The sequence below is a fragment of the Metarhizium acridum genome (assembly GCF_019434415.1).
Source record: "Metarhizium acridum strain ARSEF 324 chromosome Unknown scaffold_586, whole genome shotgun sequence".
NCBI lineage: Eukaryota > Fungi > Ascomycota > Sordariomycetes > Hypocreales > Clavicipitaceae > Metarhizium > Metarhizium acridum.
The window spans coordinates 422,502-446,841 of record NW_027094048.1 but is presented as its reverse complement, the minus strand read 5'-3'; the positions used below and the strand labels follow the sequence as shown (position 1 = coordinate 446,841).

Here is a 24,340-nt window from a genome sequence, read left to right as displayed (position 1 = left end):
CCCGTCTTGTCCAGACTCGATAGGGACTGGTTGTCACCCATCTGCCTCTCCTTGTTTCCCTACTGATTGAAACAATATACCAACGGGGCGGCGGACCTGCACAAGTGACCAAGTTCGAGTTCAACACCATGCCACCACAACCAGACCCCAAGTTGAACTCTGCTCACGAGGAGCACCAGCACAGCATCGACGATGACCGCGCCAAGAGTGCCGTGCCGCAGGACCAGCTGAGGCATGCGGACCGGGCTTTGGCGCTCATTGGCAACGGGCAGGTCGAACTGACTGATGAGGACAGTCGCCGCATCCGCCGCAAGACGGACAAGGTCATCTTGGCCATCCTTGTCTGGGTCTACTTCCTGCAGATCCTCGACAAGTCTGTGCTTGGCTACGGCGCGACCTACGGACTCAAGAATGACACCCATCTGACCGGCAACGAGTACTCGCTGGTTGGGTCCATGGCCCCCATTGCCCAGCTGGCATGGCAGCCCTTTTCGTCGTTTCTGATCGTCAAGGTGCCCCATCGCATCCTGATGCCGACCCTCTGTCTGGGATGGGGCATTGCACAGGCTGCCATGGCCGCTTGCCACAACTTTGGGAGTCTCATGGCCGCCCGCTTTTTCCTGGGACTCTTCGAGGCCGGTTGCCTGCCGCTGTTCAGCATCATCACGAGCCAGTGGTACAGGCGTGCCGAGCAGCCGATTCGAGTTGCCGCATGGTACGGCACCAACGGGGCGGCAACCATCGTTGCTGCCGCGCTGTCCTATGGCCTGGGCCACATCAAGTCGGATTTGCTCAAGGAGTGGCAAATGTAAGTGTCGCCGTCACCTTGTATTCAAGCGGCAAATTCCAAACTAACAGAGTCCGGCAGCATCTTCCTCTTCGTTGGTCTCGTCACCATCGTCTCGGCCCCCTTTGTGTACTGGAAACTCGACAACGATGTCTCATCCGCCCGGTTTCTCACCGAGCACGAAAAGGCCCAGGCCATCGAACGACTCCGAGCAAACCAGACCGGTACTGGCTCCCGCGAGTTCAAGTGGCAACACCTTCTCGAGGCCGCCCTGGAGCCCAAAACCTACCTCTGGATCGCCATGGCGCTGCTGCTAAACGTTGGCGCCAGCGTCACCAACACGTTCGGTCCCCTTATTCTCAACGGCCTGGTTTCCGACAAGTACATGACCAGTCTGCTCAACATGCCCTTCGGTGCAGTGCAGGTCATCGTCATCTTGCTGGCCAGTTTCTTGGCGCAAAAGGCGCGTCTCAAGGGGGCCGTTTTGATGGTGTTCATGCTCCCCGTCGTAGCCGGCTTGGCCGTCCTCTACTCCGTCCCCCGCGACCAATCCGCCGAGCCCGCCCTGTTGGTCGGGTACTACCTTCTTGCATTCCTCTTTGGCGGGAACCCGCTCATCGTGACCTGGATTGTCGGCAACACGGCCGGCACCACCAAAAAGTCGGCCATCATGAGCGTGTACAACGCCGCCAGCTCAGCCGGCAACATCATCGGCCCACTCCTCTTCAACGACAGGGACGCGCCCACCTACAAGCCCGGCCTCCGGGCCTGTCTGGGCATCTTTGTGGCGCTCGTGGCCGTTGTCCTCGTCCAGTGGGCAAACATGATCCTGCTCAACAGGCTCCAGGAGAAGAAGCGTGTTCGAAATGGAAAGAAGGCCAAGATGGTTGATCATTCGATGCAATCCACATACCACGCCATGGGCGAGGAGAGCGGGGACGCCGTCGAGACTGCAGCCGGAACTGTGGAATTTGCTGGCGAGGCGCGCACAGGAGAGAAGGCTTTTTTGGATCTCACGGACCGTGAGAACGATGAGTTTATCTACATTTATTAGCGTACGGTGCAGTGCTGCACTGCCACTTGGAAAAAAAAAAGAAAAACATCTAGAGCTTTTTTTTTCTTTCGTTTTGCACGCGTCTCAAACTACAATGGTGAAAGCGGGACCTATATATATACCCAAGCAACAAAAGTTCATGAATGGTTCCCGCCCTACTGATACTCCTTGTTCCTCTCGACGGCGAGAAACATCAAACTCCACAGCTGCCTCACATCGCTCTCCGTCCCGGCACTGACACCCGGCGGCGGCGGCAGCACGCCCAACGGCGAAAACTTGTACGCTCCGCCGGTCCCGTTGCTGGCTCCGCCAAACGTCCAGCTCCATACCTCGGACTGCAGCTGCTCCTCGTTGTCCTCAATCACGTCCCACAGGCGGTTGTACGCGCCCTTCAGCGCCGCAAACACGGCCTTGTCCCTGCAGAAGCCCGGCGAACCGCCTGACGTCGAGTTGCCGCACCGCCCGAGCTGCCTCTCGAAGCCCTTGGCCATGAGCGCGAGCTGCCAGCTCCAGACGACGGTCCCGTGGTACGCAGAGTTTGTAAAGTTGGCAATGAGGACGTCCTGGCCCGACAGCGCAGGGTTGGCGACGACGGCGCCGACGGGGGTGGTCAGCCCCGCGGGGAAGGGGCGCAGAATGGCATTCGCCGACGCGTTGATAAAGGTTGTCAGCTGCCCGTCGTCGTCGTCGTCGGTGGCGTTGAGGAGGAAGTGCCTGAACCCCGTGTCGGTGTGGCTGATGGGGATGACGTCCGGCGCCGAGGAGCTGTTGACGGCGAGGCCGTAGTCGACGATGAGTCCGGCCGAGGAATACTTGCCCAGGGAGTCGGCGTTGGTGGGACCCTTGTAGAAGGTGTTCTTGGCCGTGTATTCTGCCAGCCTGGACCGCGCAGTGTCCAGCGTGGTGTTGTACTGGAAGAAGCGGAGGGTTTCGGCCTCCCAGACTCGTGCCCGCCGAGCCGCCGCGTCGGCCCAGCCCGAGGTGACGGAGGTGTTTGGATACACGCCGTCCATGCCGGCCAGCCGGGAGATCGAGTACAATGCTGCCGGGGCCAGGGCGCAGTTCACGTCGAATGGGATGCGGGCGTTGGCAATGCCGTGTGTCGAGTCGCGCCATTGTCCGACGACTTCGCCCTGTTTGAGATGGATCAGGTTCGCGACAGACTGGTTCTTCTCAAACGCAGCGGTTATGTCCATGATCTTCTGGGCACCAATGTACGCCAGCTGCCCCCAGGTGAGGTTCTTGTTGTCGGCGTCGACGGCACCAGCCCGCGTCGCCAGGAGGGGCTGGATCCGCCGCGGCTGCGCCTGGAAGTACTTTTCCATGGCAATGGGGAGGTAGTAGTCGGTGTCGATCATGGGGTACGTGAAGCCGGCGGCTGTGGAGGAGAGGTTCCTCTGCCTGTTGAGAAACGTGGCGTAGTCGCCGATGGTCTCCTCGTGGCATACCGAGCCGTCGGTGCGGTTGATGCGCTCCAGGGCGGCGCCGATGACGGCCTCCATTGCCGACCCGTTGCCCGTGCTGAGAACGGGCTGCAGGAGCAGCGCGGATATGAGGCTGTCGCGGCCAAAGTAGGTGAGGAAGCGCCAGCCCCCGGCGAGCAGCTTCTCCGTGTAGGAGAAGAACGACAGCGAGCTCACCTGGCCCGGATCCCGCTGGATGAGGCCCTGCGACTGGCTGTTCAGGATCTGCCTGGGCTCGAGCTGCTGGAGCTGCGGGTAGTTGAAGGTCGTGGAGAAGTGGTAGAAGCCGGAGCCAAAGGCGACGGTCCTGTTGGAGATGCTGATGTTGGCGTTGTCGTTCCGCCAGGGGACCAGGGTGAGCGTCGTTGTCGTGACGTTGTCCAGCCACAGCCGCGACAGCTGCACCCCCGTGCCGTTGTACCTGGCCACCTTGACGGCGTCCTGAATGACGGGACTCAAAAGACTTGGTCCCTCGGTGAAGTCGCGGATGTTTCGGACGCTGCCGAGGATAGCCAGCGCCATCTCGGCCGAGTTGTTAAACGACAGGATGCCTTGCACCCCGACATGGGGATGCTTGGACGTGGCATTCTTCTGGGGTGCGACTGCGCCGAGGGGCGCTCCAAAGGTCGAATTGACGAGCGCAACCGCCAGCGTGCCATTCTTGTCCTTGTGCGGCTGGAAAAACGTACAGATGCCGCTGTTCCCAGCGGGGAACGCGACGATGAGACGCGGTCCGATGATGCTGAGGTTACTGTCGGGAAGGGGACTGGTGACGACGGCTTGCGCGTCGACACTGCAGTCGGAGTAGAAGTAATTTTCGTAAGGGGGGTCACTAAGATGCTGGGTGCGAGGTTGGCATGATGATGCTGATGATGATGATGCAAGAGCTGCGAGAGCCAACAGGGCGAGTGTGCAAGGCCGCATCTTGCCACCTCTTCTTAGGCAAAACGTCGCTTCTATACTTTCATCTACCTAGCGATAATCCGAGCAATTCTATTCAAATGGATCATTGCCACGGCTTTAGTATATAAGGTTTCTCTAGAGTTCGTGCCGCGTGGCCAGTCCAGACGTTGCTTAACAATGACGGCTGGTGAAGATCGACTGCCAGGTGATTGACAAACCACCCCAGGCGCCACGCAGTAATCCGCAACAACTTGCAGTCGGTCCGTTTGTCCATGTGCAGCTCGCAGCGGAGAAAACTAACCAGACTTCATCTACACGTCTGCATATACCTTTCTCATCCTCGTGGCGCCGGGGAAATTGTGGGGTTGAGTGGCCTTTTCCCCGGAATCTTGTTTGTCGACAGACGCTGACGGGCAGACGAGTCACACGGCGTTTTCTCTTAGTCGGTGGATTCCACGTCATGGTGAGGTGGGAGGTTGAAATTGAAAGCACCAGACTGTGATAGAGGGTCGATGCTTATCACTGATGCGGGGAGAGCCAAGGTCTGTGGTGCGCGGGTGGCTACCCGAGACCTAGTTTTGTCAGGTTTGAGCGGAATAAAAATTCCCAGACCGCACGGGCTTCAGGGGGTTGAAATTTAGCCTATGGATTTCCATTTAGTAATGCTCTGGGAAGATTTCGTGGGGTGCTGGCATATATGGCCGAGATGGATGCGTCGAGAAGTAAGGTGTGCGTGAATGCCGCGTACCAGAGCCTATGGTACTGTATATTCCTTCATGATATTTTATGCACGAATGGGCGTGGTGGCAGGATCAACCCATAAAGACAGAGAATGGAACACGGCCACGGCCAAGGTCAGTAGGCCTCGGACAGGAGTGAAAAAAAAAGGGTAAAAAAGAGGAAGATACTCCACCCTTGCTTACTACGCTGGCGAAGAGAGGAGTAAAAGAAAAGAGTTGGCCTAAAGCAATACAGCGAAACATAATATCTGCCCCGCCACAGCCAGCACCAGCAAAAAAAAAAACACCATCAAAAAAGTCTCCAGGGCGTGATTCGAACACGCGACATTCTGATTGAGCTGTTGTGTACCAATTACAGTCAGACGCCATAAACCAACTAGACTACCCGGAGAAGTAGTGGTGCTGAGGCTCCACTGGGTAGTTGTTGGAATGGAGGTCCTTAATGAGCTATATAAATGGTTTGACATGAATCTTCTTCAATCGCAACGACAGTGGGTGTGGGGCCTTGCTTCAACCCCCGCCGCTGCGGCAATTGCCGACATGATTTTCTTTCGTGACAGGCCTTGGCTTGGCCGTGCGGTCGGCGAACTTGACATTTAGCTTTAGCTACGGGGTAAATTGGCCCAAAGATACCATGTTTTTTATGACCAAGGCATTCGTATATTGTTCGTCGTATATATTACAACAATTTGGACATGACAAAGAGACCGTATCCATCCGACGAAGAACCGCTGATACCAAACCCTACTCCGATAACGTACCTATACCGATTCCCTTAGAAAATAATGTCATGCCCCGCCCACATCGTGTCAAACTGTGGTCGCATCGCAAGATCATCAAGTCCTCCCGAGCTGTGCTCCCAATCAAAGTCTGTACCCGCAAGTATCCCATCAGTCATATTCATTGTCGTGTTGCTCGCTATAAACTGTCCCAGCGAGTCCAAGTCCCTCCACGAGAACCCGCTCAACGGATCCATGTCCATGGCGGATTTGCTCGTCGCCGATGGCACAATATTCTCTTGCCCTTCCAATTGGCTCATTGCCAGGTCTGGTGCCTCGCTTACCGGGTCACTGCGGGTAGCACCCTTGGTAGACGGCTTTGCAGTCGACTTCCTCCAGAGCAGTCGCAGTGACGTGGCATATCTTCTGCCGAGGCTTTGAGGATTGTTGGATGTTTTCTGTAACTGTGTAATGGTGCCGTGGATTGCACGTCGCACTCCACGGTCGCCCTCGCTACTTATAGCCCCTGCTAACCTGGCCTGCGAATGATATTAGAATATTGGTTCATAGTCTGGAGGGATGCTGAAGGCTTGCCTTGAATAGAAACACGGCCGCATAGATGACGTAGAGGCAATACTTGAGAGGCATGCATTTCAGCCCTGCCACAGGGTCTATGAAGCTGTTCAGAATACTGAGCAGCGAGTTTGCCGCGTCAATCGACTCGTATATGAAACGTGCGTCTGGTTTTCCAGCGACATTGGAAAACAGCGGTCCGCTAGCCTTTCCTGGCCCGACCTGAGCGTTTCGGGCTGCTGCTCGGTTCAAATTGGCTTGGAAGGCAAATGCGTTGATGTAAAGGCGCAAGAATTCAAATGACAAGACCAACGACGCCTTTACGGGCGGTGTGACTGTTGAAAAAAAAAAAGATCAGTTAGCTGTCCAAGACAAACGTGAAATAACAAAACTTACAGCTGTGATTTGCCCACGTGAGCTTCCATTTCCGTACCATTTGAGCAAAGTCATCCTTTGGGTACGTGAGTAATCTGCTCAGCTTCTCTTGGCACTCGTTGACTTACGATATATCTGACATATTCTCCGCCTACATACAGCTGCTTCCTATGACTGGTGGATGAGTAGAGAATGTCGTGAGCATTGCTAATCAGCTGTGTAAGTTCAAGGTGTGCTTGGAATAATAGTCCCATATTATCCGGGCCAAGCGCTTGGGCATACAGAGTTGGGAAGTCTGCGGCTCGGAGATGTAGAGAGGGGCCTGGACCGCGTGACCAAAAGCCTTTGCCGAGTCGAATGGAGACTTGTCGGTCGCTCATGTAGCAAGCTGGAACCTCGTTAGCAGCTCGCCCTGTTGATGGCACAAAGTCAAGGGCACGGGTGACATACCTGCCCAAGCCACACGCTTTCTGCTGACTTCCAGGGAAGGCTTTTGATCATCCGGTAGCAGAGCCGTCTGTTCAAGTCTCTGCAAGTAACCCAGCCTAATGGCCAGGCCAACCAGCATCCAAGCACCGTGGTCTTCTTGTCCACAGCCGATGGCAGAATTTTCCTGTGGGCGTTGTGGTGCCCATTCAGCAAGGATGAGCAATGCCTCTACTGACCCTACTGAGTTTGATCCTGCATAGATCAGGGTCGACATGAAGCTTTCAATGTGTCGGGAGCATGCGTCGTACACTCTGAACCAGGAAGGATCATCTTTAGATGCCACAGTGAGGATAGCTGTCAAGAGGTGAGGCTCCTTCTCTGCCCATTCGGAAATGGGCCCTTCTTCAAATATGTTGGCGAATGCCACAGGGAAGAAGGGATGGAACTTCTCATGGTACCTAAAGGCAGTAACGTGTAAGCAGGCGAACATGTGTGTGTGTTATGTACGACTAAAAGGCAACTTACTTCTTTACAAGATATGACGCGTCCGAAGGCGTCAGAATACCATCATGAAGAGGAGGGTAATAGCTGGTAGCTGATCTACCGACAGTCTGTTGCATTCCGTCGACATGTCTGTTGCTCTGGCCAGGTTGGCCAGTCGACGTGATACGCTGCCTGCCCGGATCCAAGTCGGCAACTTGGGCAAGCAGATCAAGAGCATCAGAGGGATTCAAAAGGTCTGTAGTGGCTATATGGCCTTCTAATCCGTCTGAACTTGTCCTCGAATCTGCCATTTCCTGTGCGGATCCGGCATCGGGGCTGTCTGCTCGCCAGTTGCCGGTATGAGGTGGAGAGGACGGCCATCCTTGCACAGCATCGGTGCCGGCCGGCCGTTGTGCAGGACGAGCTTGACTCCCTTGAGTGCTGTGATAATCACTCTCGTCATCGTCATGCGTAGAGCTGGCAGGGCCACGAGGGTTTGATGACCGGCCAAGATCGCTGTCGCGCCTGGGCGGCGGCTGCGGCTGAACGGCAGAGTTACGAACACCTTTGATCCTGCGGCCTCCACGCCTCGACTTTGCAAGTACGCATTCGAGCTGCTGTTCAACGCAGCGGCGACATGGGGGCAAGCCAGACATGCCCTCTGAATCACTGGTTCCAATAAGCGTCAGTAAGCGACGGCACGCCTCGACGAGGGGCTGTGTCACCCCTCGCGCGTAAAGCGGAAAAAAATGTTCTGCTCACAGGTCACATCTTGTCTTGCGCGTGCGGCAGGAGAGACAGGCACGGGAGACCCGTTTGGCCTTTGATCGGGGCATGCCTGGTATCGGCGACTGCGTCGGCTGTGAGTCCATTGGCTAAAATGACGATATCAACGGGCGATGGAGTCTTTAAGTTGACTCAAATGCCGTGGTAGGAAGGGTGACGGACATAGTTTTGCTGGGCTGTTTTGAAGTCGCGGGGAACTGGCCGCAGAAGTGGAGATGGGGTCAATAGCCGGGGACATATTGATCCACACCAGGACGGGGTCATGGATTCGTCAAATCCATGCACCGGTTGTTTTAGCTCGCGATGGCGCCGAGCGCAGCCGTGGCGAACTCGGTCAATCGTTTTTTTTAACGCCCTCGTCGTGGTCCCTCTTTGGAGCGACCTTTGCCGGCAAATGCGTCCGAGGAACCCCCCACGTTGGTATCTTTGGTCAATTGATGATCCTGTCATTCCCACCAGTCATGTCCCCGCCAATTCCGTCACTTCTCGGTCATTTCAGTCGCTTTTAAAATTCCTTTTCTTCTTTCTTTTTTTTAAACCAGCCGTGTTTCAAAACCGACCATATTCCTAATACAAGAATACCTGACATTTAGCCCTTCCCACTCGGATAAAATGGCAGGTTCAGCAGTCCCGAAACCCGGAGTCCTGATGCTTGGCATCGTCCACCACGCAAAGGCTGAGTTCGAGAAGCTTTCCGACATCGCTGATGTTCAGGTACGCCGACACCACCCTCCAAAAAAAGAAAAAAAAAAAAAAATTCCACTTTGGGTATGACAATCGTTCTTACGCGCGGGTTGCAAATCTTTAGCAAGTCACCTCCGGTACTCGGGAAGAGTTTATTCGCGACTGCGACAGCGGCAAGTATGACAATGTCGTTGCAATTTCCAGAACCTACGACTCTGTCCAAGTACGCTTAGCTTCTCTTCTGGATGCTGCAAAGTCTAACAAGTGGTGGCAGATAACCGGGCGATTCGACGCTGAGCTCATTTCTCACCTTCCCTCCTCTGTAAAATTCATCTCACACAATGGCGCTGGTTATGATCAGATTGACGTCCAGCCCTGCACCAACAAGAGTAAGGCCTGCGTGCACAGATGAGCGTAGCTTCGAGAGAGCCCCCTTCACTGACCTGCCACTCTGCAGACATTTCCGTCTCCAACACGCCCAAGGCCGTCGATGCCGCCACCGCAAACACCGCAATTTTCCTGATACTCGGTGCTTTGCGTCGCGCATGGATCCCTCAGCAAGCTCTGCGCGAGGGCAAGTGGCGAGGTGCCAGCCCTCTCGGCCGTGATCCTCACCACTTGACCCTGGGCCTGCTTGGAATGGGCGGCATTGGAACTGCCACAGCACAGCGAGCCGCTGCTCTCGGATTCAGGCTGCAGTATCACAACAGGAAGCCCGTGGCCGACCTGGAGAAGAAGTTCGCCCCCGGCCAAGTCCCCAACTATGTCAGCTTTGAAGAGCTGCTCAAGACCAGCGACGTCATCTCGGTGCATTTGCCGCTGGGCCCTGCCACCCAGGGACTAATTGGAACCAAGGAATTCAGCCAAATGAAGGATGGAGTCATCATTGTAAACACGGCTAGAGGCGCCATTATTGACGAGGAGGCCCTCGCCGACAGCCTGGAATCTGGCAAGGTCTGGAGCGTGGGCTTGGACGTGTATGCGAAGGAGCCAGAAATTAACCCAAAGCTGATCAAGCACCCCGGTGCCGTTTTGCTACCCCATATTGGTACTGCCACTATTGATACACAGGTTGGTGTCTCTTCCATCAATGCTACGAAAGAGACTTTTGCTGACAATTGGGAATATAGAAAGAAATGGAGGTCCTCGTCATTGACAATGTGAAGAGTGCCGTGACACAGGGAAAGCTACTTACGCAAGTGTCTGAGCAGAAGCCCGTTGTGGCCAAGGTATAAGAACCAGCGGCTGTGACCGATTTGAGGGCAGATTACGCAGAGTCGCCATCATACCATAGACATAGATAATCTCATTGATTTAACATGATAGTAACGCATTTGGGAATGAAGACATTTGCCTCTACTCGACCCGAGCCGTGCCACCAGACATGCTACATGTATCTTTTAATTGTCCTAATCCCATACACTATCGTAAACCGCCGGTTAACAATATGTCCTGCCCGGTCATGTATCCCGTCTTTGCGAACCTTGTCTAGCAGTTAGTCTTGGGGGCCGCGTTCGGATTCGGGTGCTATCAAGAAGCTTACATTGCCACCACGTTTGCTACTTCTTCTGGAGCTCCCAGTCGATGCACTGGCACGCTGCTGGCAATGGCCAGGCCGGGATCTGATTCTTTCAATGCCTCTACGTTGACACCTGAAACCCACGTCCTACAGAACCAGAATATTAGCCACTGAGAAATGCAGATTAATGTTCAGCCGTAAGCGCCTACCGTTCCTTTGGCGTTGGAATCATGCCTGTTGATCCGATCATGGCTGGCGAAACCTAGCATCATATTTCAGCGTATGCGAAAGGCAACCCCACGCATGTATAAATAATAGATAGTGATAGCTTACCACATTAACGGTAACGCCCTCTGGTGCGAGCAGAGTGGCCAAGTTTAACCCCATAGAGCTGTCCAGCTATTAGACACAAGGATAGAACACCACACTCCAACAGTCCGTATCGATGGACTACTCACGACAGGGCTCCCTTTGAAGCTGCGTAATGGCATCCATTGAGTCCACTCCCTCGACTCGCGATGCTGCCCACGAGAATAACCCTTCCCCATTCCTGTGCGCGCATTCCCCCCACACAGGACTTGGTTACGACGAACTGACTCCGGATATTGACCTCCATCATTTCGTCCCAATCTTGCTCCCCAATGTCCTTGACGTCCCTGATGCGGCGCCCAAGCCCGGCATTTGCGACCAATACAGATATAGCCTTGTGCTTCTCTGAGACGACCGGATTGGAAAGGATTCTGGAGACGAGCGACCGCGTGGACTCTCGATCCGTGAGGTCGGCTTGGGCGGTGACGAATACTTGTGATGGGTAGCATTTTTGTAGTTCAGAAGCTAGAGATTCCGATTTCTCCTGCGACGTCGGTGGTCAGATGGTACATACACGTCTCTCTTCTCCCTCTGCCCCCCCCTCCTCCTCCTGGTTTTTCATCCGTTGGGCAAACTCACTTTGCTTGCAGAGTAGTGAAGCACAACATCGCAGCCTTCGGACGCCAATGTCTTTGCACACGCCGAACCGATACCACCACTGACGGGACGGCCATGACCTGTTAGCTCGACAACGTTGAGTAATTGCCAGCACTCTTCACGCACCTTGATCCGGTAACCAGGGCCAGCCGGCCCCGAAGGTCGTTGTCCACCGATTGGAGATGATACACAGTCATTGCAGCTGCAAGGAAAGTCTCACTTGTGAATCTCCAGTATGTGGCTGACCACAGGAAGGCGCAAAAAACAAGAACATAACATTGAAACCAGTCCCTGGATTTTCAGTTCGGGCACGGGTCTCGTCATGGTCTGAGACTCGGTAAATGGGTCCGCGGAAAACGCAGCGCAGAGTCTCGGTCCGCGCCCATGCAGCGAAGAAGATACATGATTCCGGCAAATAGCCGCTAAGAAGAGTTAATCCAAGTCATTTTGCCAATGATCGGCCCATTACGTAGAGGCTGTGGTATTGGTAGCCGACGGCTTTTGGCGCGGCATTTGAACATGGCTGGGCCCCACCGTCCACGCGACCCAAGCGTCTTTGGACTCTGGAGAAGCGAGATCGTGGGTGCCCCGGATTCTCCACAAAATCTCATACGTTTTGCCATGCCGGCATAAACATGTATGCTTGTGCATATGCAATGGAATCCTGTGTAGAAGCCGCGGAATTCTCTTCCTGCATAAAGATTGTTGGAGTATTTCATTTTTTTTTTTTTTTTTAGCAAAATACCTTCCTAGATAGTCCTGGACCTTTTACTAGACCTCTTTTTTTGGAACTGTTCCATCCCTTCTCGTTTTCAACCATGGCTGTGCCAGAGCCGGAGGGCCGAGCTCTTTTGCTCACTGTGAGGGCGTTGACATCTCTGGGGTTCATGTTGATTGGATACGACAATGGCCTCATGGGCGGACTGGGCGAGTCCCGGGGGCGAAAATGATGCTTCAAAGTTCAGAGCATTGCACAGTCCCGTGGCGGCCAACTGATGTGCAATAGTCAACTCTCCCGCCTTTGGCAGTTCGTTCAATTACCCGGGCTCCAAGATGATTGGAGTCATTGTTGCCATTTTCGAAGGTCAGCCATTGTACAAAATCTTTAGGGGAAGGCGGCTCATACGTTAGGAGCAGCAACTGACATGCATTAACTAGTGGGATGCTTCCTCGGTTCAATCCTCTCGGCCATATTTGGCGAAAGACTCGGCCGCAGATCGACCATTGGACATGGTTGCTGGATCATGATTGTCGGTGCCGTCTTGCAGGCATCCTCTAATGGTAGAGCCCAGCTCATGTCGGCCGAATCGTGTCCGGCATCGGGCTGGGCATCATCAACTCGACAGTTCCTGTTTTACAAGCCGAGTTTAGGCGCAAGGCCACTCGGGGAGTCTGTTAGTCTCATCAGTTGCCGAAAAACCAGGACAAAAGACTCATCATTTGTGTAGATGTCTGCGCTCAGTTGTCAACCCTCAACTTTGGCATCTTCCTCGTGTACTGGGTCGATTACGCATTCTCCTCCCACATGAGCAGCTACGCTTGGCGGGTCCCGGTTATTCTGCAATGCGCCTGCATCCTACCAGTGATGGGAATCTTGATGCTTTTCCCGGAGACGCCGAGGTGGCTGGCATCTCACGACCGGCCTGATGATCGTCTCCGGGTTCTCGCTAGAATGAAATCCGCCTCCATCAACGACGTCGAGGTGCAGAGGCTACATGATAATATTTTGCAAGTTGTCGCCTTTGAGGCTTCCATTGGTACAGGGTCGTGGAAGGACTTGTTGTCAAATGATCGTGTCAAGTCCCAGACTCGGTTGCTGATTGCTTGCGCTATTCAAGCTTTCGAGCAGCTTGGTGGAATCAATGCGGTCATCTGTAAGTCCTCTGAAAATATCAGTCAAGAATGGCCCTGTCCGGGTTCCTAATTTGTTCATCTAGACTATACAACCACGCTGTTTTCCAAGAGCATTGGCTTTGATGAGAGAATGTCAGCACTCATGTCTGGTTTTCTACAGACCTGGTTCTTTGTGGCATCCTTTATCCCGTGGTTCTTGATTGACAGAATTGGACGAAAGCCGTTGGTATGTCGCAGTTTACATTGCTACAGTCAACAAAATATCTGACTCTATGCAATTCGTGTCAATGATTAGCTTGATGGCAGCCGCCATGGCTGTGCAAGCCGGCCTCATCTACCAGGTGGAGAATGAGACAAATATTTCTCATTCAGCAGGCATTGGTGCTGCGGTTATGCTTTTTGTATTTCAAGGCGCATTCACGATTGGATTCCAGGCCACGGTCTGGGTATATCCGTGAGTACACTCATGACGGTATCACAAGTTAGGCGACTGACCATCCTTAGATCCGAGATTCTTCCCCTTCGGTTGCGTCAGAAGGGATCTTCTATTTCTACTGCGGCAAATTGGATCTTCAATTACGTGAGTACTGTGTGACAAAGCTTAGTGAAAGCAAAATAGGTTTTAGCATTTGCTAATACAACCGGCAGATGGTTGTGCGAATTACGCCTATTGCCATTGAGAATATCGGCTGGAAGACATACATCATCTTCGCCATTCTCAACGCGACTTGGGTGCCAATCATTTTCTTCTTCTTCCCAGAGACTAAAGGGCTGGAACTGGAAGATGTTGATCGTTTGTTTGCAGGAGATGATGTAATCGAGTCCGTGGGAGAAAAGTCGATGGCACTGGCTACGGTTGAACATGTCGGTCGTACCGATGGGACAAACGAACGTGTTTGAGAGACTGTGCTACCAGACGTCTACTGTGATAGGATTTAATTATACCACTTGACCTGCTGTGACTGCTACAGCAGAAGGAGACGCCTGAGCTTTGGTTTTTTTGCAACGCCCCTGTGTGCTTGCCAGAAATGCTGCCAGTTCACAGTATGCTAATGGGATTTACCGCAAGCTTATACGTAGGGCCTTTCAAGTCCAGGGCTAGTCAAATAAAGTAGAGTCTTCATTTTACATGGTTTTCATTTTACATGGTTGCGGCTGACTTGGCTATCAACGCCGAAAGATAGGAGACGAGTTGAACAGTAGCCACACACAAGTATTCTGATGACAGTGTGACCAGATGTGTAAAGTACATCCAAATACACTCCTGGTATCCTCCATACCTCAAGGAATTGAGGACTGCCTTTTTGGGTAGACGAATGACTCCAAAGGCACCATTGGCCAACCAACCAGCTCAACCTCGATATTACTTCGCCACATTTGCCCTATCCTACCATGTATTTCGAAGGTATCCTCTTCCTTATAACCAAGAGCAGCAAGAAAATCTTCATGGACGGTCTCCCAGTCAGGGCTGCAGCCAAGAATACAACCCCCTTGCTCATTAAGGGTCATGTCCTCATCGGCACTATAATCGGACTCATTCTCTGTTGACGCTCTAGTCGCATCATGCCCGACATGACAAAAGAAGGACGTACGTAAGCCGAAACGCATAGATACCATTTCGCACGGCATCGCTCGCAGCCTGGGAAATATTCTGCGCCACTCCGTCAGAATCTTATTCCGCTCCATTGACTGCCGACGACCCCTCAACCAAACTCCCATGAATTCCATGGCCTCCAATCGCTGTTGTGGATAGTACTGGGTCATTTTCGAGTAAGAGAGGCATAATCTAACCCAAGGCAGCAAAAGGACTTTCAACCGCGGGCAGTAAAGTGCAATGTCTCTGAGGGCTGACCCGTCTAAACTCAAAATTGAACCGTGATAAAAAATGTCAAGGAGCTCTAGTAGAGGAAGGGCGCGTAACAGGTTGAACAAGAAGCTTTTCGTAAGCTTGGGCACCTCCCTAAAGTCGTCAAGTCTAATAGTGACACCCCGTAAAAGCGGACAGCCGCGAGCAATCCCAAGGATGACATCTAAATCTTCGAGCTTCCAGAAATCAAGCATGATGTCTTGTAGATGCCGGCACTGCACAATAGCTTCGCCTATACGTTTGCTCATACCAGCGGTATATGGCACAGGCCGCCCCAAGTGAACAGCTCTTAGCTCCTTGAATTTCGGCAGCTCTCTCAGCCAATATTGGTTGCAATTTGCGAGGTGCAACAACTTCAGCTTTGGCCAGAGACTTTGCTGGTCTTCTGCCTCCAAAGCCTCATATGCAGGTCTTGGAATCATACTGGCGCAATGGATCATATTCAGTACCAACGCCTCGAGATTTCTATGCCGCCGAACGCGTTCAAGTAACCTCGCCGCATCAGATAGGGTTACGTTGCTTGTTCCGTTGGAGACCTCGGAATGGAAGAATTGTAGACTACACATGTCTAACAATTTACACAGACTGTCAAAGTCGACGTCGAATTTGGATGTGTAGACGGTAAGAGCTTTGAGATTTGAAAGTTTATCCTGCTGTTATTAGCCATGACCTTGCGGGAGCGAAAAACCGACTCGAATCAAACTCACGGCAGAAGTAATCCGAGACGTAACGACTCGGCAATAGCAATGATTAATAGCCAAGAACTCAACGTTGGGAGCCGGAAGGAGGTCCGCAAGCAAGGACCAGTCTTGGCGCATGAACTCGAACGTGATGGCGAGACTGGTAAGACGCCTTCCTCGAGGCTGAAGGAGCAGCTTAATGAGTCGGCGGTTGCGCGTCGCACGGCAATTCTCAAAGCATGCCGCTCGACTTGCCCTACCGGAACCATCGTCTTCGTGTGTTTCTGGACAGACCAAAAGGTGCCTCACAAAGCTCATATTTCGGGCGAAGCGTTCCCGTGATGCCACGAGCAGACAATTAAGTGAGCTCGTGTCAGGTGTACGGAATCGCATGTCATGCACAGATCCTTCATAGAGCCGCCTCAACGCTTCCGCATTCCAAATCCTGCCGACGCAGGCGCAATTCAAAAGATCTGGAACATGGCCGACGTTGTTGATAATATTTGCAACGATCTCGGGTATGGACAATGGATCTGGCGTGCGTTTGGGAGGATTGTAAGCCATCGTGAGAAGCGTTTTGTTCGCCTTGGGCAAAGAGCACACACAAGGCGAGACTGTCGTCAGCCACAGTAAGAGGTGGAATATTCGGTTTCAATCAGTTGAAAAGAATGAATTGAGCATATTTGGTCTCCTTGGGCATAAATATGTCCATGCCGACGAGGGAGCCACCTACTCGGCCCTTTTTATAAATAAGTCTGGCCTATGCCTACTAAGTTCAATCCGGCTTGTAAGTTCCAAACTGGAAGCCAGCTAGCCAACTTAAAAACCTGTATCAATCTGCTGTTCAATTCGACCCGTAGTCGCAAATTGTGACAAACCCGGTTGAAGGCTCCTGTCCATGCTGGTCTCTACTTGGCCAACAAGCTCAAGTTTTACCCCTAAGCAAATGGGGCTATGCGAATCAATGCAATGGCGAACACAAAGCTAACAGAAAACGATATGCTAGGTGTATACGCCATAAAGTATATCTGTGAAGCACAGGCGCCACCGTTGGATACGGGTACAGCATCCCGACCTATCTTCCCTGACTTCACCTTCATCTTGAGCGACACATCATCCGTGGTCAGCCACGCGACTGAAAGGGCGAAGGGTTCAGACGGACTGCAAACTTTTGTGTCACCCTCACACTCTTTTCTGGTGGCAAGGCCAGGGTGCATCACCACGTAATATGCCAAGCACACTTCGAGTACCGATGGTGTTCGTTGATAGTATGGATAAATGCAACTCGGTCAAAGGTGACAAGGATACGCTCGCCCCGTCTCTATGGATCATGTTCCCTGCCGAGGTGTGAAACACAGCTTGATCGTGTTCTGGTGCTTTGTTCCAGTCGTCCCGAAGAATCTTGACACCTACCGTGGCCCAAGCGCGAAAGCCGAAGCTCCGTACGCTCTGTTCAGAACTGGGCTGTGCAGTGTCGCCGGAGTGTGATGGCCGTTGGTTGAGATGAAGCAATTTTCTCTGAGCGAACATCCAGTGAACCGGCCAAACTTTGCCCCCGATCAAAGCAGAATCGGTTTTCATGCGCCGTTGCCTGATATCAGGCGTCGTCAGTGAAGCCTGCTGTGCATAAGCATGTGACTGATCTCCGGCAATATAAAAGGGTCTCCGTTTCCCGACAAAGAATTGCTGTCCCCGAGTACTCACTCGTCGACAAACTTCGCTACAGGCCTGCCGGCTTCTCGACTGCGACTTGAGCCCCTCACGCAATAGTCACAAGTACACACAACGCCAGAATTGAATCCTAATCGACCTCGAAATCCGGCCGGCAACGATGTCTGATCAACAGCCTCATCTCACGCAAGACGGTGAATGGACGAAGAGACCCTCGAACTTAGTTGTCGTGTGTAATTTTGATGGTTCGCGTCATCGCTACTACGGACGTTTTGATCGTCAAGATGTCGCAAGGGATATAAGGGGGTATAACACATAAAATACCGTGGCGTGGCCACGCCCGTTTTTTGGTATTTTTTCGTGTGACACAAGAGGCGAGCCAAAGAGATGAAGAGAACCGGAAAGAACGACAACGGCTTCAAAACACTGTTCCAAAAAACGGAGGACATACTGGGTGAGTCTACACAAGCCCAAGTCCCGTATTTTTCAAGGCCGATAAGCCACCTTACACGAATTGCCCTACCCCTTCGTTCTTCTACATCGACTTGGTTAGCGACGAGGAAGAGAATTCCATCCATCGCGTTGAAAATGTCGGCTATTCAGACAACAAATATGTCGCATAGTTCGCCAAAGACACGGAGGTAGAAATTGTCGACCTTGATTTGGTGGAGGAACCCTCGAAAGAAGGCGCAGCTCTCGGACTGGCAAAAACAAACGAAAACGAAGATGGGTGCTAGAGACTCGAGAGTATAGTGTTTTGCATCAAGCGCCATCCCCCTGAGGTGGTCCTGCAGTGGAGGGCAAAGCGACTTGACAACATTGAAGTCTAGCTGGTGGGTCATAGCTAGATGGTAATCTATTAATTGTGCTTTGAATATCTGGCTTCGATGTTTCCCTGTGCTGCTCTTTCTCCGTTATACATTATCGCCACTACACCGCTAGAATTGCATCGTGGTTCCTTGGATCCACCCCAATTGTGCGCGCGTGACAGCTTGCTCGAAAATGCAGAAAGAATGTATCATAAAAATAACTAAAAGCCTGCAGAAGATCTTGTTCAGATTACCCCTTTTAATCTTATTAAAAGTTGGACTACAATTGCGCCTGTCCTTTCCGAGTTCATCAATTAGTCAGCCTGAGCTAGTGTTTATAATACGAATTAAGATGACCTCGGAACGAGTGGCGTCGTTCGTTCCCGTAGCGGAGTGGTTACCGCGTGACTCTTATAGTCTAAGGATTCTTCTTTGGTTCTATGCTAGGAATGTCAAGGTCCGGGGTTCGACCCCCCGCGGGAACATTCTTTTTGCATTTTGCCAACCACAACCACAACATTTTTGTTTTCCTTGTGCGCTTTTTTTAATTGAGCTCATGTCTTGATTGGTTTTTTTTTTTCGGAGTTGTCAATATCCGTTTGGCCCCTCTCTTATGTGAAAATGGTAGCGTCCTGTTCGCATTGTGTTTGCAACGTGGTCTAGGCAACGGCCGTGTGTTCAGTGAATCATGGCCAGAGTGACTCATGCTCGACAGCTAGACCGCCGTGTCTATTCTATCAATGGATTTGCAAGTGTAAATATATGAACGTGCAACTACAGACTTGTCCTGTATTCGAAACTATTCACTCTAGCCTCGGTAATGGCTTCACTCGTGCCAGTACTCGACAAGGCAAGTGGCGGCAATTTGCCTGTTTACCAAGTAGAAGTGGTGCGGCTTATCACTTGGAGACACATGAAGAAGAATGGCCCTGTGACTGGTCATGCTCATTGCGGAACATGAGCAAAAAAACATATTCAGAATACCCGGGCGGCAGCGCACAGTTCATATGTTACCTCCGCTTACATCGTTGGTGAGATGAGCCATTGTCACCGCATTGTTCACTCGCCTTTGCTGACGTCCTCAAGGCCCATGTTTGGTCTTTAATTCTTTCGAGTTTCACATGACATTAGGACAAGATAAATGTCTTCCACTTTCTCCCGCAATACCGAAATCTTTCCTGTTTTGTCGACACCACTACGGGCTCGGGAACCACTTCAACTCATTTGCCAACATTCACATCACAACAACCCAAGAGCAAATTCACCCTCACGGCACTAGAACTTACAGAGGAACAGCTTCATATCATGGGGTGGGATCATGAGCTAAAGGAGTTTGACAGCTGCTACAGCAACGTCAGACGACAACTCGATGAATTGCTCGCAGATGTTGTGGACGGATGGAAGGGGGACCCCGATCCGAAGGAGACCCGCCGGGAGGAACTAGCCAAAACAATTTGCAACCTTCTTGAACAAGAAGCAGAGAAGGAGAAGAAGTTATCCGAGGCCGGAATGAGACGCTTCGTGGGCGAATTACGAAACACATTCCAAAGCATGATTACCACGCAGAGGGACAATCGCTCCAGCGACAACATCTCATACGACAGCGTGATCAGGTGCATCAGAACGAAGAAACCGGCCAAGGAGAAGAGGGAGGGAACTTGACAAGAGAACCACTCCGATTTCCCCTTCACGATCCGGCAAGAACAAACATCGGGCGGGGCGCTAGAGATCAAAAATGTTATTCGCGATATCCTTTTAGGGCGCTATGGCTTGTACACAGGCAAGGGCTCATGGAGTTCAGGAGAACAAAAGTAGGCATGAATAGACAATCTTTTGTTACAAGAGCATTTTGCACTAGATTCCTAGTAATGCCCCCTTTGTAGAAGAAGCTAGCTGGGCCCTCCACAAGCGATGCTCGCTCAAAATGAACATCTCGCCATCACGCCCGAAACAAAAGTTGGCAGCTCCGCCCTCCAAGAGGATCTTGCCCAGCAAAACACCACCCGCCGACCAAATGTTGATTCCGTCGCCGCACCCGCTATAAACGTTACCGTGGACATCGCATTTTATACCATCGGGGACGCCAGTGTCCGCCATGGCGAACAGGCGCCTGTTGGTCAGGGACGGCTGGCCGGAATAGTCGACAAGATCGAAAGCATAGCTGGCAGCATTTCGTGTTAGCTAGAGCTGGGAATGTAGTCGGGAACAGCATGTATACATGTCTTACATGTGCGAAGCGCGAAATTCATCAGTTGTTCCATCCCCGTGAATCAAGTCTGTATCTGTGACGTACACGACTTTCTCGTCGGGGCTGAAGCAGATGCCGTTTGGCCGCCCGAAGCCGTCTGCCACTGCACGAACCGCGTTCCGGTCCGGATCGAATCGGTACACCTGGCACGGCAGCCGGGGCTTTGGGCGGATGCCTTGTTCAAAGCCGTAGATTGGATCTGTGAACCAAATCGAGCCATCCGAGTGAACGACTACATCGTTTGGCGAGTTGAAGTCCCGGCCGTAGAACGAGCTGAGCATGAGATGCGACTTGTACGGCGGCTTCGATTCCATAAAGGCCAGGCCGCCTGGGCCACCTTGGTTTCCCTGAGCACAGAAGAGTATGCCATCCTTGTAGTTCACACCGCCGTTGGCCATGGGAACCTGGTCCGGGTGGATTTCCTGGCACTGGACGCCACCGTCCCCATCTTTAGGAAGCTGAACGCGGGTGATCTGAATACGACGGTCTTGAGTCTTGGGATCCGTGAACTGGTTGCTGGTGATGAACAGGGAGTTGTCTTCCTGAATGAAGACGCCGGCTTCGTGCGCAAATGGGTAATCGGCGTTTTCATGCAGCAGCTCTAGGGTTGGTGATGATCCAAAGAGATCTTTGACGAGGTCGTCAAAAACGACGAATGCCGAGGGATATGGCGCCATTGTTGACTCGACCGGATTGACTGGGCCAGATATTATAGACATAGAAATTACCACAAGGAAACACGCTGGGAATCGAACCCATCTATTTACGTAGTCAAAGCATGCAAGCAGCATTGTACGACGACGCCTGAAGGCCGATAGCCCCATGAGACGAAGGTGTCGGAAAGTAAAGTATATAAGGATGGCCACGCCCATTTTGGTGAGACAGAACGGAAGGTGGGCTGCAGTGGGGCTGCGGCAACTCGGCTTTCTGTCCGCTTCATTTGCCGCACATGCATTGATGAGGGTACTTGAAACCGGCAAAAGAGCATGCATGGGTGGCATGGCTCTAGCCTCTGGGTGTGCTATTTGAATCCTTGAAACGGGGCGCTGGCTGTGTCTCCCATGTATTCTAAATAGTAGACACTATTTAGAGCTATAACGAAAAAACTATATTTCTAATTTTTAAAAAAGCTTAAATATTTAATAATAAATTTAATAAAATACTTTAATTATAATAATATATATATAATTTAATTAAAATTATAATTAATTAACTTATATAAAAAAGTAAGTTCTTTTAGCTTTAAATAAGCTAAAAAATAAATTATATAATTTTATAAAAAAATATCATATTATATAATACTATAAAAACTATATTATATAATTTTTTAAGTTTTAAGCTTATAAGAGTATATAAGAACTTACTTTATTATATTAGCTTATAATATAAAATTATTATTAATTATTTATAAAACTTATAATTATATAAGTATTTTATTAGATTTAATATTATTTATTATATTAGAAACTATAAAAACTATAAAATTATATTACATTTAAAGCTCTAATACTATTAGAGCTTTAATAAGTGTATTTTTTTGTATTTCTTTGTAATTTTTAAAGTTATAGCTTTTATAAATATAATAAGGCTTTACTTTTATTATAAGCTTATAACCTACTATATAAGCTATATAATAATACTATTATTACTTATATAGCTATTTTATTAGATTTAATATAACATATTTTAAAAAATTATAAAAATATAAAACTACTATATTTATAAGAGCTCTAGCAGAGCATTAACTATAGTATAGTTTTATAGTTTTATAGTTTTTATAGTTTTAAATATAAAAATTTATATTAAATCTAATAAAATACTTATAGAATTATAAGTTTTACGAATAATTAGTATAAATTCTATATTATAAGCTAATATTAAAAAAGTGGGTCCTTATATAGTATTATAAGCTTAAAACTTAAAAACTATATTTTATAGTTTTTATAGTATAGTATAGTGTAATGTGTTTTTAGAAAATTACATAATCTAGTTTTTAAGCTTATAATAAGCTTAAAAGACCCACTTTTTTATGTAATTTAATTGGTTATAATATTAGCTAATTTATATATTTATTATAATAATTTAAGTATTTTATTAGATTTATTATTAATTATTTAAGTTTTTTTAAAAATTAAAAATATAGTTTTCTTATTAATACTCTAAGCTTTAAACACTATATATACCTTAGTAGTACTAGAGTATTAATAAGAAAACTACATTTTTATTTTTTAAAAAAGCTTAAATAATTAATAATAAATCTAATAAAATACTAAAATTATAATAATAAATACATAAATTAGCTAATATTATAACCAATTAGCTCATATAAAAAAATGGGTCCGTTTAGCTTCTTATAAGCTTAAAAACTAGGTTATGTAATTTTCTAAAAATACACTATATTATACTATTAGAGCATTAACAAAAAAACTACACTACATGTAGTTTTTTAATGTAGTTTTTAGTGTAGTGTAGTTTTTATAGTTTTAGTGTAGTTTAACTACACTATAACTATATTTATAGTGTAATATGTAATTATAAGGGCTTTAAAAGTAGGCTTATAAGCTTATAAAAATAACTAAGAAATACTATAATTTTAGCTTATTATAATGCTATAAAAATATCCTTTATAAGTTTAATTAATAAGTAAGATATTAAAGTTTAAAGAATTCTAAAAATAAAGATATTAACTTGATTTATTTTAAGTATTTAATAAGAAATAAATGCTTTTTAAATGTTATTTATATATATATAATATATGTAATTAATATAAAAATTTAAAATATATTTTTTTTTACTTTAATTATATGTAAATAATATTTTAAAATATTTTTAGTTTTTATTTATATTTTATTTAATTAAAATAAATCTATAAAAATAAGTAATAAGTATTTTTATATTTTATATAAGTTATCTTAATAGCTTATCTATATAAAACGTATAACTTTATTTAATATATATTTAATAAAATTTATATAAATTATTTTATATATAATTATATATGTTTTTTAATTTAATTAATATATATTATTTATATTAAAGTAAAATTATATATATTATTAATTTATATATTATAAAGTATTCTATAAGCTTAAATATATATTTAATATAATTAATTCTATATATATAAAGATTAATATAAATATTAAAAACTTTATTCTTAAGTTTTTTTTATTCTATATATTAAAACTATTATAACTTTATGAAAAAAAGGAATTTAAAATTAAAGTAGTATTATTTTAAAGCCTATAATCTTAGCTATCTAAAAATGTTAATTTCACTTAATTTTATCTATTAATTATAAAGATAATAACCGCGGTATTTAGTAGGGTAAGTTAACTAGGGTAAAACGCTATAATTTCTATTTCCTAATATCTCTACGAATACTTAACTTAAATTTATAAGCTTATAACTAATTAATAGCCCTTAAAAAGCCCTTTAATTTAATTTTAGTTACATAATTATAAGTCTAGTATTTTAAGAGTTATATTCGGTTAAAGTTTTAAGATATAAAGATTTCCTATAAGCTATATATGCATATTTTAAGTGATAAAATAGTATATTATCACATAATATAACGCCTTTAATACATTATAAGTATACCGGCTTTTTTAACTATTTCACTATAATTACATTTTCTCGTAAAACTATTCTATTATTTTCTACACGAATATACATATTTAAGAGGTAAGTTAAGCATTAAAAAAATGCTTAAATTCTAAGGTTTTTAAAA

At 48.3% G+C, this 24,340-nt stretch overlaps 8 protein-coding genes and 2 non-coding genes across 10 annotated transcripts; 5 read left to right on the top strand and 5 right to left on the bottom strand.

Moving 5' to 3' along the window:
• Positions 1 to 128: 128 nt before the first annotated feature.
• J3458_021765 (uncharacterized protein) lies at positions 129 to 1,841 on the top strand (the record flags this gene model as incomplete). Its single annotated transcript, XM_007817500.2, has 2 exons — positions 129 to 808; positions 869 to 1,841. 2 exons carry the CDS (start codon positions 129 to 131, stop codon positions 1,839 to 1,841), a joined length of 1,653 nt encoding a protein of 550 aa, XP_007815691.2.
• Positions 1,842 to 1,996: 155 nt separating this feature from the next.
• J3458_021764 (uncharacterized protein) lies at positions 1,997 to 5,231 on the bottom strand (the record flags this gene model as incomplete). Its single annotated transcript, XM_066122728.1, has 2 exons — positions 4,956 to 5,231; positions 1,997 to 4,849 (listed from the first exon to the last, which is right to left on the bottom strand). Exon 2 carries the CDS (start codon positions 4,226 to 4,228, stop codon positions 1,997 to 1,999), a length of 2,232 nt encoding a protein of 743 aa, XP_065972290.1. The 5' UTR covers positions 4,229 to 4,849; positions 4,956 to 5,231.
• Positions 5,232 to 5,245: 14 nt separating this feature from the next.
• J3458_021763 lies at positions 5,246 to 5,338 on the bottom strand. The gene has a single exon. It is a non-coding gene; the product is annotated as a tRNA-Tyr (tRNA).
• A 254-nt stretch (positions 5,339 to 5,592) lies between these two features.
• Positions 5,593 to 8,182, bottom strand: J3458_021762 (uncharacterized protein; the record flags this gene model as incomplete). The annotated part of the gene is made up of 6 exons (XM_066122727.1): positions 5,593 to 6,205; positions 6,261 to 6,574; positions 6,636 to 6,690; positions 6,743 to 7,002; positions 7,065 to 7,501; positions 7,569 to 8,182. 6 exons carry the CDS (start codon positions 8,180 to 8,182, stop codon positions 5,723 to 5,725), a joined length of 2,163 nt encoding a protein of 720 aa, XP_065972289.1. The 3' UTR covers positions 5,593 to 5,722.
• Positions 8,183 to 8,712: 530 nt separating this feature from the next.
• J3458_021761 (uncharacterized protein) lies at positions 8,713 to 10,336 on the top strand. Its single transcript, XM_066122726.1, has 5 exons — positions 8,713 to 9,026; positions 9,121 to 9,219; positions 9,271 to 9,385; positions 9,454 to 10,067; positions 10,127 to 10,336. The coding sequence occupies exons 1-5, from the start codon at positions 8,925 to 8,927 to the stop codon at positions 10,229 to 10,231; spliced, it is 1,035 nt and encodes a 344-aa protein (XP_065972288.1). The 5' UTR covers positions 8,713 to 8,924; the 3' UTR covers positions 10,232 to 10,336.
• Positions 10,337 to 10,535: 199 nt separating this feature from the next.
• Positions 10,536 to 11,678, bottom strand: J3458_021760 (uncharacterized protein; the record flags this gene model as incomplete). Its single annotated transcript, XM_066122725.1, has 6 exons — positions 10,536 to 10,662; positions 10,725 to 10,777; positions 10,849 to 10,906; positions 10,974 to 11,368; positions 11,464 to 11,542; positions 11,608 to 11,678. 6 exons carry the CDS (start codon positions 11,676 to 11,678, stop codon positions 10,536 to 10,538), a joined length of 783 nt encoding a protein of 260 aa, XP_065972287.1.
• A 1,388-nt stretch (positions 11,679 to 13,066) lies between these two features.
• Positions 13,067 to 14,235, top strand: J3458_021759 (uncharacterized protein; the record flags this gene model as incomplete). The annotated part of the gene is made up of 5 exons (XM_007817495.2): positions 13,067 to 13,355; positions 13,419 to 13,557; positions 13,631 to 13,789; positions 13,840 to 13,915; positions 13,984 to 14,235. The coding sequence occupies 5 exons, from the start codon at positions 13,067 to 13,069 to the stop codon at positions 14,233 to 14,235; spliced, it is 915 nt and encodes a 304-aa protein (XP_007815686.2).
• Positions 14,236 to 18,741: 4,506 nt separating this feature from the next.
• On the top strand, positions 18,742 to 18,847 carry J3458_021758. The gene has a single exon. It is a non-coding gene; the product is annotated as a tRNA-Ile (tRNA).
• Positions 18,848 to 19,667: 820 nt separating this feature from the next.
• On the top strand, positions 19,668 to 20,024 carry J3458_021757 (uncharacterized protein; the record flags this gene model as incomplete). The annotated part of the gene is made up of 1 exon (XM_007817493.2): positions 19,668 to 20,024. One exon carries the CDS (start codon positions 19,668 to 19,670, stop codon positions 20,022 to 20,024), a length of 357 nt encoding a protein of 118 aa, XP_007815684.2.
• A 98-nt stretch (positions 20,025 to 20,122) lies between these two features.
• On the bottom strand, positions 20,123 to 21,431 carry J3458_021756 (uncharacterized protein). Its single transcript, XM_007817492.2, has 2 exons — positions 20,590 to 21,431; positions 20,123 to 20,523 (listed from the first exon to the last, which is right to left on the bottom strand). The coding sequence occupies exons 1-2, from the start codon at positions 21,399 to 21,401 to the stop codon at positions 20,217 to 20,219; spliced, it is 1,119 nt and encodes a 372-aa protein (XP_007815683.2). The 5' UTR covers positions 21,402 to 21,431; the 3' UTR covers positions 20,123 to 20,216.
• Positions 21,432 to 24,340: the final 2,909 nt, after the last annotated feature.